This window comes from Drechmeria coniospora, chromosome 02 (genome assembly GCF_001625195.1).
Source record: "Drechmeria coniospora strain ARSEF 6962 chromosome 02, whole genome shotgun sequence".
In the NCBI taxonomy this organism is placed as follows: domain Eukaryota; kingdom Fungi; phylum Ascomycota; class Sordariomycetes; order Hypocreales; family Ophiocordycipitaceae; genus Drechmeria; species Drechmeria coniospora.
In genome coordinates, this window is record NC_054390.1 from 2,458,914 (window position 1) to 2,471,510 (window position 12,597).

The 12,597-nt window shown below is 57.7% G+C and overlaps 3 protein-coding genes across 3 annotated transcripts; 1 reads left to right on the forward strand and 2 right to left on the reverse strand.

Moving 5' to 3' along the window:
* Window positions 1-1,261: 1,261 nt before the first annotated feature.
* DCS_03808 (histone acetyltransferase complex component Epl1) lies at window positions 1,262-3,174 on the reverse strand (the record flags this gene model as incomplete). Its single annotated transcript, XM_040801121.1, has 2 exons — window positions 1,262-2,866; window positions 3,028-3,174. The coding sequence occupies 2 exons, from the start codon at window positions 3,172-3,174 to the stop codon at window positions 1,262-1,264; spliced, it is 1,752 nt and encodes a 583-aa protein (XP_040656154.1).
* A 1,683-nt stretch (window positions 3,175-4,857) lies between these two features.
* Window positions 4,858-5,660, forward strand: DCS_03809 (uncharacterized protein; the record flags this gene model as incomplete). Its single annotated transcript, XM_040801122.1, has 5 exons — window positions 4,858-4,909; window positions 4,962-5,014; window positions 5,110-5,183; window positions 5,253-5,587; window positions 5,650-5,660. The coding sequence occupies 5 exons, from the start codon at window positions 4,858-4,860 to the stop codon at window positions 5,658-5,660; spliced, it is 525 nt and encodes a 174-aa protein (XP_040656155.1).
* A 4,113-nt stretch (window positions 5,661-9,773) lies between these two features.
* DCS_03810 (uncharacterized protein) lies at window positions 9,774-11,015 on the reverse strand (the record flags this gene model as incomplete). The annotated part of the gene is made up of 3 exons (XM_040801123.1): window positions 9,774-9,871; window positions 9,919-10,176; window positions 10,247-11,015. 3 exons carry the CDS (start codon window positions 11,013-11,015, stop codon window positions 9,774-9,776), a joined length of 1,125 nt encoding a protein of 374 aa, XP_040656156.1.
* Between the last annotated feature and the right edge of the window lie 1,582 nt (window positions 11,016-12,597).

The window sequence follows — 12,597 nt, forward strand, 5'->3', positions numbered from 1 at the left end:
AGCCGCCCGGGCAAAAAGTCACGATGGAGGGGCAGGCCAAATTGCACTCGCAGAGGGGCAGTCAAGTCTGTCTGCGAGGCCAAGCCATTGGTCGGCCACCAACCACCCAGCTCGCTGCAGTGGAGGCCACAGGCAACCATCAGGCACATGACGCCAGCCCGTCAATCGCCATCGAGCCAACCAGCAGAGGATATTGATTGGCAGTTGGAGGACGTATCTTACCTAGTATTTATTAGTCCGCCGTGCTAGTAATTACCACTGCCTACGCAAAGCCTGTCATCTGCCAGGAGTCAGGTACCTGATGGGCGAGAAATGCCAAAGAATGGAATAAGACCCCTGTGGGTCCCCAGTCTCCTCGCCGACAACTGCGGAGCTCCGCCTCTCCTCGAGTTTTGCCCATCCCACACTTCTTCTTAACTGCTCCCAGTTCCTGCGCTACTTATTAAACCCTCCACCGCCTCCCATTGGAACCTCTCGTTCCTTCATCCATCGTCATCGTCTGTGAGAGTCGGCATGCGCAGTTGACATGACCAGGCTCCCGGGAAAGGCAATCCGAGTGGATATTCCCTGCACCATGGGTCCATGACATGCCTCCCTCCCCTCGCCCGACTCGGTCGGTTCTCAACCATCCTTGCGTCAGGCTGTGTCCCGTCCCGTTCAAGACGACGTTCGTCCTGCGAGTAAAAATCTTCTCTACGGCACACGACCAAGCTGTCCAGGCCCAGACGCAACGGGAAGCCGCCCTCATGAGCAAGTCTTACCTCATGCCGCGGTCCTGATTCGCCTTCACCGACGTTTCCCATCCAGCAGCCAATGTCCTCTCCAGTCCTGCCCAACACCATGGCGGATGCCTTTCCTTCTGCGTCTCCACGGAACGGCAGCGCTCCTATCGGTACCCTCCACGTCCCAGCATCGTCAACGGCAGATCGCTTACAGTTCAGTCACAGAGATGGGTGCCACAAATGACGCACATCAGATACGGTGCTGGCCGTGGCATTCGTTGCAACATTTATATTTTCTGCTGCCCTATAATCGCTGGTCCCGTCTAAGCCGCCAAAGACTGTTCAACTCCCAACTCCTTGCAATGCCACGTCCCATCATCCCGGCGCCCGGTATTCTTACATTCAACGCCCCGATAAGATAACTTCCTGAAGCTCTTTCCCGGACCCACTCGTCACATCGTTCGTCGCAGGAAACACGCAAAGAACTATGTACAGTCGCTCAGAGAAATCATACAAGGCACACAGCTCGAGGCGTTCCCTCACGACGTCGTCGCCTGGACCTGCGGAGGCTGTGCCACTGCCGCCGTCGCCGCCGGCATCTGTGGTGGCGGCAGAATTCTGTTTCCAGCTGGACCGGCATTCGCGGCATCCTGAGGCACCTGCGGCCGACCGGCTCGGAACATGTACTGGCCCAGAGGAATCGTCGCTCGAAACTTCAAGGCACGAGTGTCGAATGGATCGACCTCGTACACCGGCGGGTCGACCTCGTCATCGTCAGAGTCGTACTTCCACCGGTCCGAGTAATCGGTCACCTCTCGCGGAGGAGTCGACAACCCCCGTCGGTCGATCCACAATCGATTCAGACGTCCGATGCGTCGCCGGAACGAAGGCTGATTCGTCGTCGCGTGGTCTCCGCCCAGGTCCCCGGCCTTGAAGTGGAATACGGGAGGATCCGGCCTGTCCACGGCCATGGCATCGACCGCGTCGTCGTCGACTTCCATGGACTCGGACGACGTCGACGCAGGCGGTGTCATGAGGTACTGCGTCATGGCCGGCCTGAACTTGAGCTCGGTGCCCTGTTCCTTGACAGGCGAGAGAGGATCTCGAGTGAGATCAATGTGGTTCTGGTTCCACCTCCGGTGGTTCTGCACTTTGCTCTCAATCTCCTCCCTCAGCTCCTTTTCCTTCTGCGTGAGCAGATCGGAAAGGAGGACCAGCTCTTGCTCGAGCGTCCGCCCGTCGGAGCGAACGGGCGGCCGCAGCTGCGTCCCTGCCGGCCGCTGTGCCGCTGCCGGCTCGGCGGGCTTGCGCTTCAGGGGCTTTTGCCGAATCAGCACCGAGCGGTTCAAGGGGACGCACCGGCTGTCACATACCTTTGCGTTGACGAGGTCATCATCAGCATCCTTGATGCCCAAGCGGGTCTTGATCTGCTTCAGCCTGGCTCTCTCTTCGAAAAGCGCCCTGTCCAGCTGCAGCAGCTCTCGCTTCTGGACCTCGCGCTCGTACGACAGCAGCACCACCTGGCGACCGTCTTCCAGCTCCCGGCGGAGACGTTTGAGAGTTTCGGCAATCTTGACGTCACGGCCACGCGTCTTCCTCGTTTGCCTTGCTTCTCGTCTCCTGAAGCAGACGAAGGGATCCGTGTCATCCGTTTCTTGGTGAATCTCAAACTTGAGACTCGGGTGCAGCGGCTTGTTGCCCAAGCCCTGCCGCCTCGTCCTCCAATACTCATAGATGGCTTTGGCGTGCTCGAGGATCGAGGCGGAACCGAGATGGTTCAGCCCGGGCACCATGACGTCATACGGGACAACAGTGTTGTCGACGGAGGCGAAGGGTGTCTGCTCCGCCGCCGTGTCCTCGAAGACTTCCATCATGTACTCAAAATCATCCTCCGAGAGGGGACCACCGGTCGGAGATTTACCGTTGTACACCTTGAGGAACTCGTCATCCTCGACGGTGATGTCATACTGACAAGTGATGCACTCCTCTACGGTCTGCGAGAAGCGGATGTAGGAGAAGGGTTGGTGAAAGGAGCTGGGATAGAGGTCATCATAGTTGATGTCGCTCTCCTGCGGAGGCGGCACCGGGATTTCCTGGTCATTGCTGGTGCCCGCATCCTTGAGGATGGTTTGAAGATGGTACTCCTGAAAAAAGACGTCGCAGTCAGCACGGGTGCTGGGGCCGCTCGCTGATGGGTGGTGTGGTGAGATGCGGCTGAGATGAGATGCGACGATGCATGCCAAGCCATATCACGTGCATGGACACGTGATATCAGAACAGTCAGGAAGGGGCAGAGAGGACGCACATTTTCCTCGGCTTGCTCGACGCCGGTGGCGACTTGATTGTCGGTCGTGAGCGTCTCGTACTCCGAGGGGTCAATCTGGCCCTCGCGGAGGACCGGGAGGACGGTTTTGACACTGAGTTTCTTGACCCGGACTTTGCGGGACGACATGGTGCCAGGGTGGAGGAGGTGGGCGAGAAGCCAGCGGAAAACCCGCGAAAAAAAGCGATCAAGTCATAAATCGAGGTGTGCACGACGGCCTTTTGCCAAGAGCAAGATGCTAAAGGTGTTGTGGTGGCCTCTTTTTGATGGTTGAAGTCTCGCGATCGATGAGGTGACGTTGAGGTTGTTTTGCCTCGCGAAGAGTTTTCACCGGGGTGCAAGCGTGGAAGATTGCAGCTGGCCGGAGGTTTGATGACTGCTGTGGTATGAACCCGAAGTCACTTGCCGCCGCGACTTGGGCGCATTGGTACATGGGCGCTCGGGCCCACCACCCCCTTCTCCCCCTCCTTTCAGGCGCCACCGCGCCCTAAAGGCCACCTGTAAGGAGTGCGAGTACGAGTGCAGCAGTCTGTACAGTGCTTACGACTAGCGAGGCAGCAGCGTAAGTACTAATCGTATGTACAGTACATAGTACAAGTACATGTTCAACTACGCTTACCTACCCTGGACCCGTGCATGTGCTGCACACGTAATTGGTACATGTACGGAGTACGGAGTAGTATAGTTGTTCTTACGAGCACTCCGTACTCGTACTTGTACAGTACTCCGTACATGTGTACGGAATACAAGTACTTAATTGATAGTACCTTTGCAAGCCATACGAAGAACAGCCCAGCATTACTACTGTGGACACTGATTACAGGCGCGACCCGTATCTACTGTACATGTACATACAATACATGTATTACTCCGTATAATACCGCGAGGAATGGTGGCACCCACGAGGCTCAGAGCGCGCATTAGCAGAGCCGAGGATTCTCCGGAGCCGCCGTGTTCGCCGCGCCACAAAGCATTGCCTCGTCATGCTCACAAACGCCACAACTACTCCGGCAGCACTGCGAGATAGATGCGCAAGATACGCCGCAAGCGTCCCAGCGTCGCGTCGCACAGCCACACCAGCTCCAGCTCAGCGACATTGCTGGTGCTGATGATGTTCATGATGATCAGTGCGCAACGATTTCCCTGCATTTCGGGCTTCGACTCATGTTGTCTTGTAAAGTCGTCCACCATCGTTGGCTCCCACTATCCATTATTTCCAATCGCACATGGAGAACATATCAAACTAAGCTACGAGCAGGTAGTACATGTACAGAATGTTGTACAGTAAGTACTCCGTACATCCAAGTGCTACAGTAAGTAAGTAACACTTGGACAAGTTTTTAGGTACGTACTTACTTTTGTTCTCTCGCAAAATACTTGCACAAATGCATAGGTGTTCATGTAAGTACCTATACATACACTTAAGTGCGCCTAAGTACGAAGGCCGCCAGCGAGTACTTGTAGTAGTACTTACAGGTATGACCCCGTGACCAGTGACCAGTCGCCTTTTTTTCGGGAAGTGGTTCGTGCGTATTTGGGGGGGAAGGGGGTGGGGGGGGGGTGGTTCTTCGTCAATGAAACAAACCCCTCCAAGCTTGCTTGACGGGCGAAGTCTAGGCCTTGCATCCAACCCACTGCCGACCCTACTGACAAGCAACCCCATCCGCTCAGCCTTATCACCATCTCTCAGTCGCATCGCCATCCTGCTGCCTTCTTCCCCCCCCCCCCCTGGGTCCTCTCCTAAACCTGTTTTCTGTTCAGGAGTTCTCATTGCTGAAGCTCGTCTTCCGGTGATCCACGCCACCGGCCACCATGGGCAACACAACCAGCGCCGTCCTGGACGATATTGTTCAGGGGTCCAACTGTGAGCTCTCCTGCCCTCGCGAGTAATCGAAACTGACTCGTCACCCTCGCAGTCGACAGAGATGAGGTCGACCGGTTACGAAAGCGGTTCATGAAGCTGGATAAAGTACGAACCCCTCCCCCCGCCCCCCGCCGAAAGGAGAAACGGAGACTTTCGGGTTCGATTTTGATTCCGCCGTACGTTGCTGACGCTGGCCTCAGGACAATTCGGGCACGATCGAGCGCGACGAATTTTTGAGTCTGCCGCAAATCTCATCCAATCCGCTGGCGACTCGGTGCGCACGCTCTCGCTCCGTTCCGCCTCCATTTCCTCCATTCCGCTGACGGTGGTGTTCGTGACGCAGGATGATCGCCATCTTCGACGAGGACGGTGGCGGCGACGTCGACTTCCAAGAGTTTGTCTCGGGTCTGAGCGCCTTCAGCAGTAAGGGAAACAAGGAGCAGAAGTTGCGGTTCGCCTTCAAGGTGTACGACATCGACCGCGACGGATACATAAGCAACGGCGAGCTCTTCATCGTGCTCAAGATGATGGTGGGGAGCAACCTCAAGGATCAGCAGCTGCAGCAGATCGTGGACAAAACCATCATGGAGGCAGACTTGGACAAGGATGGGAGGATCAGCTTCGAGGAGTTTACGAAGATGGTGGAGAATACGGACGTGAGCATGAGCATGACCCTAGGTGAGTCTCCTGGACGGCTGGTTCCAGAATGGCGTGGCATAGGATGCTAACGAAACATGCAGATCAGTTTTAGCACGGTCGAAGCCCTGGGTCGCTGGGAGACCCCGAGGACGGCGCCTGCTGGATATGAAGAATTTTAGTATGATGATGACGATGGCGATGACCCAGACTGGGGTGCGGCGGGACGTGATTGAAATTGATGGTCCGATGGACCCAAGACGTGAAATGAGGGTCCGCGCGCCTGTCGGAATGGCTGGATTGCCTGCGCTCCCTGTTCCCTCCCTAGCATTGCGATGCGGCCGGGTATGCACACGCATGGCCAGGCTCGGTGCGAAGCTGGACGCTGACTGCATAATACGGCGGGCTGGGGTGTGGGCGGTTTCGACAGCGCTCGCGCAGGTAGGTGCGGTCATACGTGATCCCTCGAGCCGGTCCGACTCGGCAGACGCAGCCAGCCACCCGGTGGAAGGATGTCGGATGGACCGAGGCGCGTGTGACCAACGGCGTCGTCCACGGTCGTGACTCGTGCCACCTGTGAGCTTGCAGCAACGTACGAGCACGAATCGCAATATATCGCAATATTGGGTGGCGAAGCAATGGCAAACGAAGCTGTGCGGTGGCAACGACGTCTCATGGCCGGTGTTGCAGTGTTCGTTCGGCATGCCTGCCTCCCTCTACGTCCTCGTGCCGTCTCGGAGATGGAAGGGTGTTTGTGAGTGGCATGTGAGCGTATTCTATACGATGAAGGTATGCATGGTGGGCGTGGTGCCGGACACAAATGTTCCCTACACGCGTTTCCCGCGAGATGACCTACCCTAGAGTGCGGATCACTCCTTGGCAAGTCCAGCGACATCGTGGCCAACGAGTGCCCTTGACGTCGGCCACTGTCGAGCCTGCACATGCAATCGATGGGTGCCTACATGCACAGCTTGCGCCTGGCCTAAAAACCTGGCTCCGTTTCCATCTGGCACGACGTGCGAGGGAGCGGTTCGAGGTTAGGTTCGGCGACGTTGCACCAAACTCGCACCATGTCCGTCGACGACAAGCTTGAGACATTTCATCGGAAGGGGGCAGCAGGCGTTGAGTTCGTGTGATGACGAGGGCCTTTTTTTTTAATAAAAAAAAAATGAAAAAGAAAGGCCGTAAACCGGCTGCCGATGATGTTCGGAACGGGCGTGCCGCAGGAGGCGGGAGGAACAGGAGGCTGCTCACTTTCACTTGTTTTTGCATCCAGGCCAAGGGGACGGAGACGGTGGCGGCGCCAAGGTCGCAGTTTCCTGCGGATGATAAACGTAGGCCGGATGGCGAAGATGCCATCTCCATCCGTCTGTCTGGGTCATGTTTCTCGCTCTGTCCTTTGGCTGGATTTCCTGATCGGCTCGCTGTCCTTGGCTGTGGTTGCTGTGACACAATCGCGAGAGTGGGTGGGACGGGTATCGTGCATGTCCATCCTCGGTACCATCTCGCACACACTACCATGCATGTAGATGTATGCAGGTGCATGTAGGGGTATGCATATGCGCTCATCTTTTTCCTCATCGGGAGCCGCTTCATTCGTGTCGAGCCTCGATGGAAGTAGGTTGCCGCCGCGAATGGGCGGGCCGGCATGGCTCATGGCAAGTGAAACTGATGGGCCAGCCTCTCAAGATCGAATCGAGACGGGAATGTGTACTCTGGGGACTGGTAGCGATAAGCACACTTGCACCCATGCATGCCGTGAAATTTGTCCGCTTTCGCATTTTCCCCCTCTGTCGCCCCGCCCTCGGTCCTGCTCCCAGCGATCCGTACGGCGTCGCTCGGACACGGGGCCGGACGGCGGTGGGGATGGGGCGGTGGCTGCCCGGTCGGCGGTTAATGACGTACCAGTCCCCGTACCTACCTGTAAGTACCGACCGAGCACCAAAACCGCCAGGGGCGGACTCCGTAGATGATGTTCGCATCACTTGCCCCCAAATCTGAATGGAGATGAGTCTATTATCGGGCGCTAACCGTAGGGATTCATTGCGACGGTAGCAGACTGAATTCCTAGCGAGATACCCGCCCAGGTACGGTGGATGGCCGAAGCTTGACTGGAACATCGCGTACATGCTCAGCCCAACCTTGCCCTCCCCCCCCTGCTGGATATCAGCACGTATTCGGTACGTACGCAATCGGTATCCCGTTCGCCCCTTGCCTGGGAGCACCCGACTAGTAGTCAAACGGACGGCAGCCCGGGTGTACGGGACGAGTGGTTGGTGACGGCCATGGTGGCATGGAACCAGTGGATCGACCCTGCGTCCGGGACGTCATTGTCACCCTCAATCTTCCTTCTCTCCACCCCTCCTCCTGCATCTGCTTCATCCGAGGCGAAGGTGAGAGGGTGAGGATGGAAGAACCCCGTCCTTGCTTCATGCCCAGCGGTGTGATCATAACAGTAGTACTGTTTGACAGACAGACACGCATGGCACTGACTCCCAACTCCATGCAGGACGATACTATTCGCTACTAAGGTGTTACACCAGCAGGAATGAGCTGTACAGTGCTTTACACACTACAAAGGTACGGCCGCGAGAACAAATACTACCTGTAATGTACCATCAGGACATGTACATCTACAGTGCTCCCTACCTAGATAACCAGCTGTCCGTGCAAGTATAAGTACTGTACGAACTGTACTCCGTACAGGAACGAGCATTGCCAAGTACAAAGGTGCACAAGTACTTACTCCGTACAGTGCATGTACTTGCAATAATAGTGCAAGGGACCGAGATGGAATCAGGCTCCGCTCGCCAATCTGATCAATCGGCGAGAGGTTTGGCCCTCTCGAGAATTGGCCCCCACCGACGTGCATGTCTTTGTTACGTTGACTTGTACTCCGTACAAGTACTGTACTGTAATATCACAGCACTGTACGGAGCACGGAGTATTAATACATGTACTTACTCCGTACTCCGTACCTGCAATATATTACTCCGTACTCCGTACTCCGTAACGATATTTCCACTCGTCCATGCCTGATCATCCCTTCAGGACATCGACCCATCCTTGTGGGCAATGTTTCTTCCCTTGTCCACCTCACTTCACATTCGCCTCCTCCTCCTTTGAATTCCTGCATCCATCCTGACACCTCACTCTCACACCGAATCGGGAATCGGATTTGATCGTCGACAGCTCGCATCTGACCCCTGGACTAGCCTCGGCGGTGTCTGGTCCATGGTCCATCTCCATCTGTACCCATTGAAATTGACGGGATTCTATTACTTCGTACATTCGTTCACCCCCCGTCCCTTTGCCAGCGCCTTCATTCCGATCCATGCCCAGCCAGGCTTGCCCAGCCGAAGCCCACCCCCAATGTTGCTCGTGAGAGCTCGGTGGTTGTCATCCCCGGTCTAAGCCCAATATTAATCGTACTCGTACAGCTTCCCCCCCCCCCCCCCCCCCCCCCCCGCCCCCCCCGTTCGTCCGCCACGTCCATGTCCGCCGTTATGCGTCCGAAAGATGCGAGCCATCCGTTGACCTTGGATGCTCTTGGGAGCGATGGAAATATCAAATCCAACCAACGCCACGCCGCTCTATGCCCCCATGCCTTGTACCCCATGGTCTATACTATGCTCGATGCCCGATACTCGATGCCTTATGCTCGATGCCCTATGCTCGATGCCCGATACTCGATGCCCGTCCCGCCAGTACCCCTCTGTTGAGGGAAGGAGCTCGCCGATGCCGGATGTCCCTGCATCGTCGAGGAATGCCAACAGGGAAGGTCGTCGACTATCCAACCAGATTTGTGAATCTGAGCCGCCTTTTCCGCCATGCCGCATCGTCTCGTCGTGCCTCGTGTGAGCAGCGGAAGATGGTGAGAGCGACAACAACCGAGGACGCAGGCGGGAGGCGGGGACGGCATCGCCACGGCAGTTGCACTGGTCCAAGTGCATGGGCAGGTTATCCCACTCTCTCACTCCGTCTCGCCACGTCCCAGCCGCGAGCCCTCATAGCCTCGTCCTCCACGCAGGAACCGCCACCGCGGCAGCGTCCGAGGTCGCGCCCTGCCGGCCGAAGCTTCTCGAGGCAGCGTGAGCCCCGCTGCTCTTGTGCATCTCCATCGTGCGATGCCCACCGGCGCAAAGTCTCGCCCGCCCGTCGTCGGAGCCGTCGTAGTCGCCCTCGACCAGGGAAGAGAATGGACTTCAGACGGACGAGGATCGTTTCTTCAGCCAGAACCAGCAGCGTCACCGGTGTCGGCGGCAGAATCCGCTTCCCCCGCCGAGTCGAAGAGGTCGAGGCATTCTTCGAGGACTGGTTGGGCTCCTGTGTTAGCATCCCTGCACCGTGATTCGACCGAAAAGGTCACGTACTGCTCTCGATCTGCTCCTCCCAAACACCGTACTGGTAGTCGACGAGGCCCTGCCGCTCAATGCCGTCGCATAGCCGAACGAGCTCGTCGCCCATCTTCTTGACCGTCTCCTCCGACATGAGACCCTGCGACCTCCCCGCCTGCTGACCGGACTCCATGGCCGTCTTTTGCTGCAAGCCCAGGGCGAGCCATGCGTGGTTGAAGTCGTCCCAGAGCTTGATCCGTTCGTCATGGAGGCTCGCGTCGTCCTGACTGAGTCCTGCTTCTGTTCTTAGCCACATTCCGTCCGAGAGGGGGCGCCGTCCGGGGCGCCGGATGGGCATCCATACCGAGGTCCGCCACCTGCGTCAGGAGCCAGTTGGACAAGCTCAGGAGCGTCTCGGCCGCGTTCTCGAGGGATCCCGTCTTCACATCCTCGAGGACGCTCCCCAGCTGCCTCTGGTAGTCCGCCCACTTCTCCTCGAGGGCCGAGTCGAGATAGGCCTGGCCGTCAGAGACGCCTGCCGGCTGCTGCTGCTGTTGCTGCATCGTGTTCACGCCGGCCATGCTGCCACCGTACACCATCGAGGTCTGCTGTTGAAAGGCGTCGGATGGTGCGCCCGCCGAGTTCTGGCTGGGGTGCTGCAGGCCCGCCGTTGCCGCCGTGCCCGCTTCGGCGCTGAAGTAGGTCGAGGCAGCGTCGGGTGTCATCATCTGCATGGCGGCTTGCTGACGCTGTGAAAACTGTTGTGTATCGTACACAGCCGCCTGTGTGTTCGTATGCGCAACGTTGTACATCATCAAACCTGCGTTGTAGTTCCCGAAGCTTTGACCTTGGGCCCGCCCGTCCGAGCCGTAGTCTTGCTGTCCGTAGGCCATGTTCGACGGCGTAAAGGACGCCTGGGCCTCCTGGTAGTAGGGGCTGTAGGTGCCGGCGACGCCTATGCTCCGCGGCGTCGCCGGTGACGTGCTAAGCGGTGCCGGCCGATACCTCTCCGGGCCGGTTTGCGTCATCGACCTGCCCTGCGTCGGGGGAACCTGGAGCGGGTATCTCGGCAGAGATGTCTGGTGCGCAGGCGCTTCATTCTGCCTCCTCCCGGCCCGGCTCGTGTCGTCCATGGCTCCGAGCGTCCGAGTCTCCCCAACGGTCGATCGCCGTGCCCACCCCTACGCAACGGGCGGTGTTGGCACCCGTACGGACGGAATCGAAAACGGCCGAGGCTGCTTCGCGTCTTATTCGAGCAGCGCCGCCCCGCGGCCTCTTGGCCAACACCACTGCCGCGGACAAGGTCGTTCCGATAACAAAGCGGTAGTCGACGGCCGGCGGGACGAGCGATGGTCGTATGCCCCCCGTCAACTCGCACCGGCACTTATCAAGCAACAAGGCAGTCTTTCAACGTCGTTGACGAATGGCTCGATCTGGTGGACGTCGGCGCGTTGCGTCACCCCCTCCTGGCCGGATGGCCCTTCTCACTCCGGACTCGTATGGGATCGAATACGAATACTCGGAAGGACTCGTGTAAAGGAATGAAGCGGCGTAGGCAGACTGGTGACTCGGACGGACTCGAGGAGGCCGGCTGTCTTCACAACGAGATGAATTCAACCGAACCAAAGTGCGAGATCGGGATTCATGCCACCAAAGACAGACAGAAACGGATAGAAAAAAGGCCGGGTAGGTGTCGAGCCCTCGATCGATGGACAGAGAGAGACGGGCCTGCTGGCAGATGGCGAGAGAATGGTACTCGGTACTCGGTACTCGGTACGCACTTGTACTCCGAGTGTGCAGCACCGGGGAGTATTAGTGCTCGCTCGCAAGTACGTGTGTGCAGTGCTTGCATGCCCCGTGCCGTACGTAGACTCTGGTCGTCTGGTGAAGTTGAAGCAGTTATCGGCACAAGTCGTCGACTTTTCCACGCACGTCGTGCTCGTGCTTGCGTTGCAGGTTACAAGGCGAGGCAACGAAACATGAGGAAGGAAGGCAGCTGCCTACTAGTACGTCCTGTACTAGGCCTGTTTGATGCTACAGGCGTAGGCGGGTGGTAGGTGCTAGCAGTTAGTGTCAGTGTTAGCACGGAGAGTAGTATCTGCTTGTACGAGTACACCATCTCGTACACTTGGCTGGAATTGCTCTCACGACTCGTGCTGGGAGGATCCCGGACATGCCATGCAAAGTGTGCCCCAGCATGACAACCTTCGCCCCTGCCCGATCTGCTGGGGCCCGGGGGGCACCAAGGTAGCCTCGCCAGGGTCTAAGTGGCTGACGATGCGGCGCCGAGTCAGGCTGCAAAGGTACTATTGCTGCGTGTCGCGTAAGTGTGCGTGTAAAGTGCAAGACACTGTGCACACTTACGGCACTTGGCTGTACTCGCAAGCGATATGGATACATCTGCTTGCACGTACGCATCAGTGCGTTGGCAAGTATCTACCGCTAGTGCCTCCGAGTACAGATAACGGTGCACGAGTACGGAGCAATACTGTAAGGGGCGGAACCCAGATTCGTCTACATGCCCATGTTCGAGTGCGCTGAAACGATCGGGTAGGATGGAGCGCGGTCTCAAAAGTCTTGGACTAATCGATTCGACTCGACCGACGAGGCGAAACCGACGAGGCAAAACGACTGGTGCGTGCAGCCTTGGCCGAATATGGTAGGTAGCTTAGCACCTAGTATTCTACCGCCGCCGGTGCAATGTGAGTGTTACCC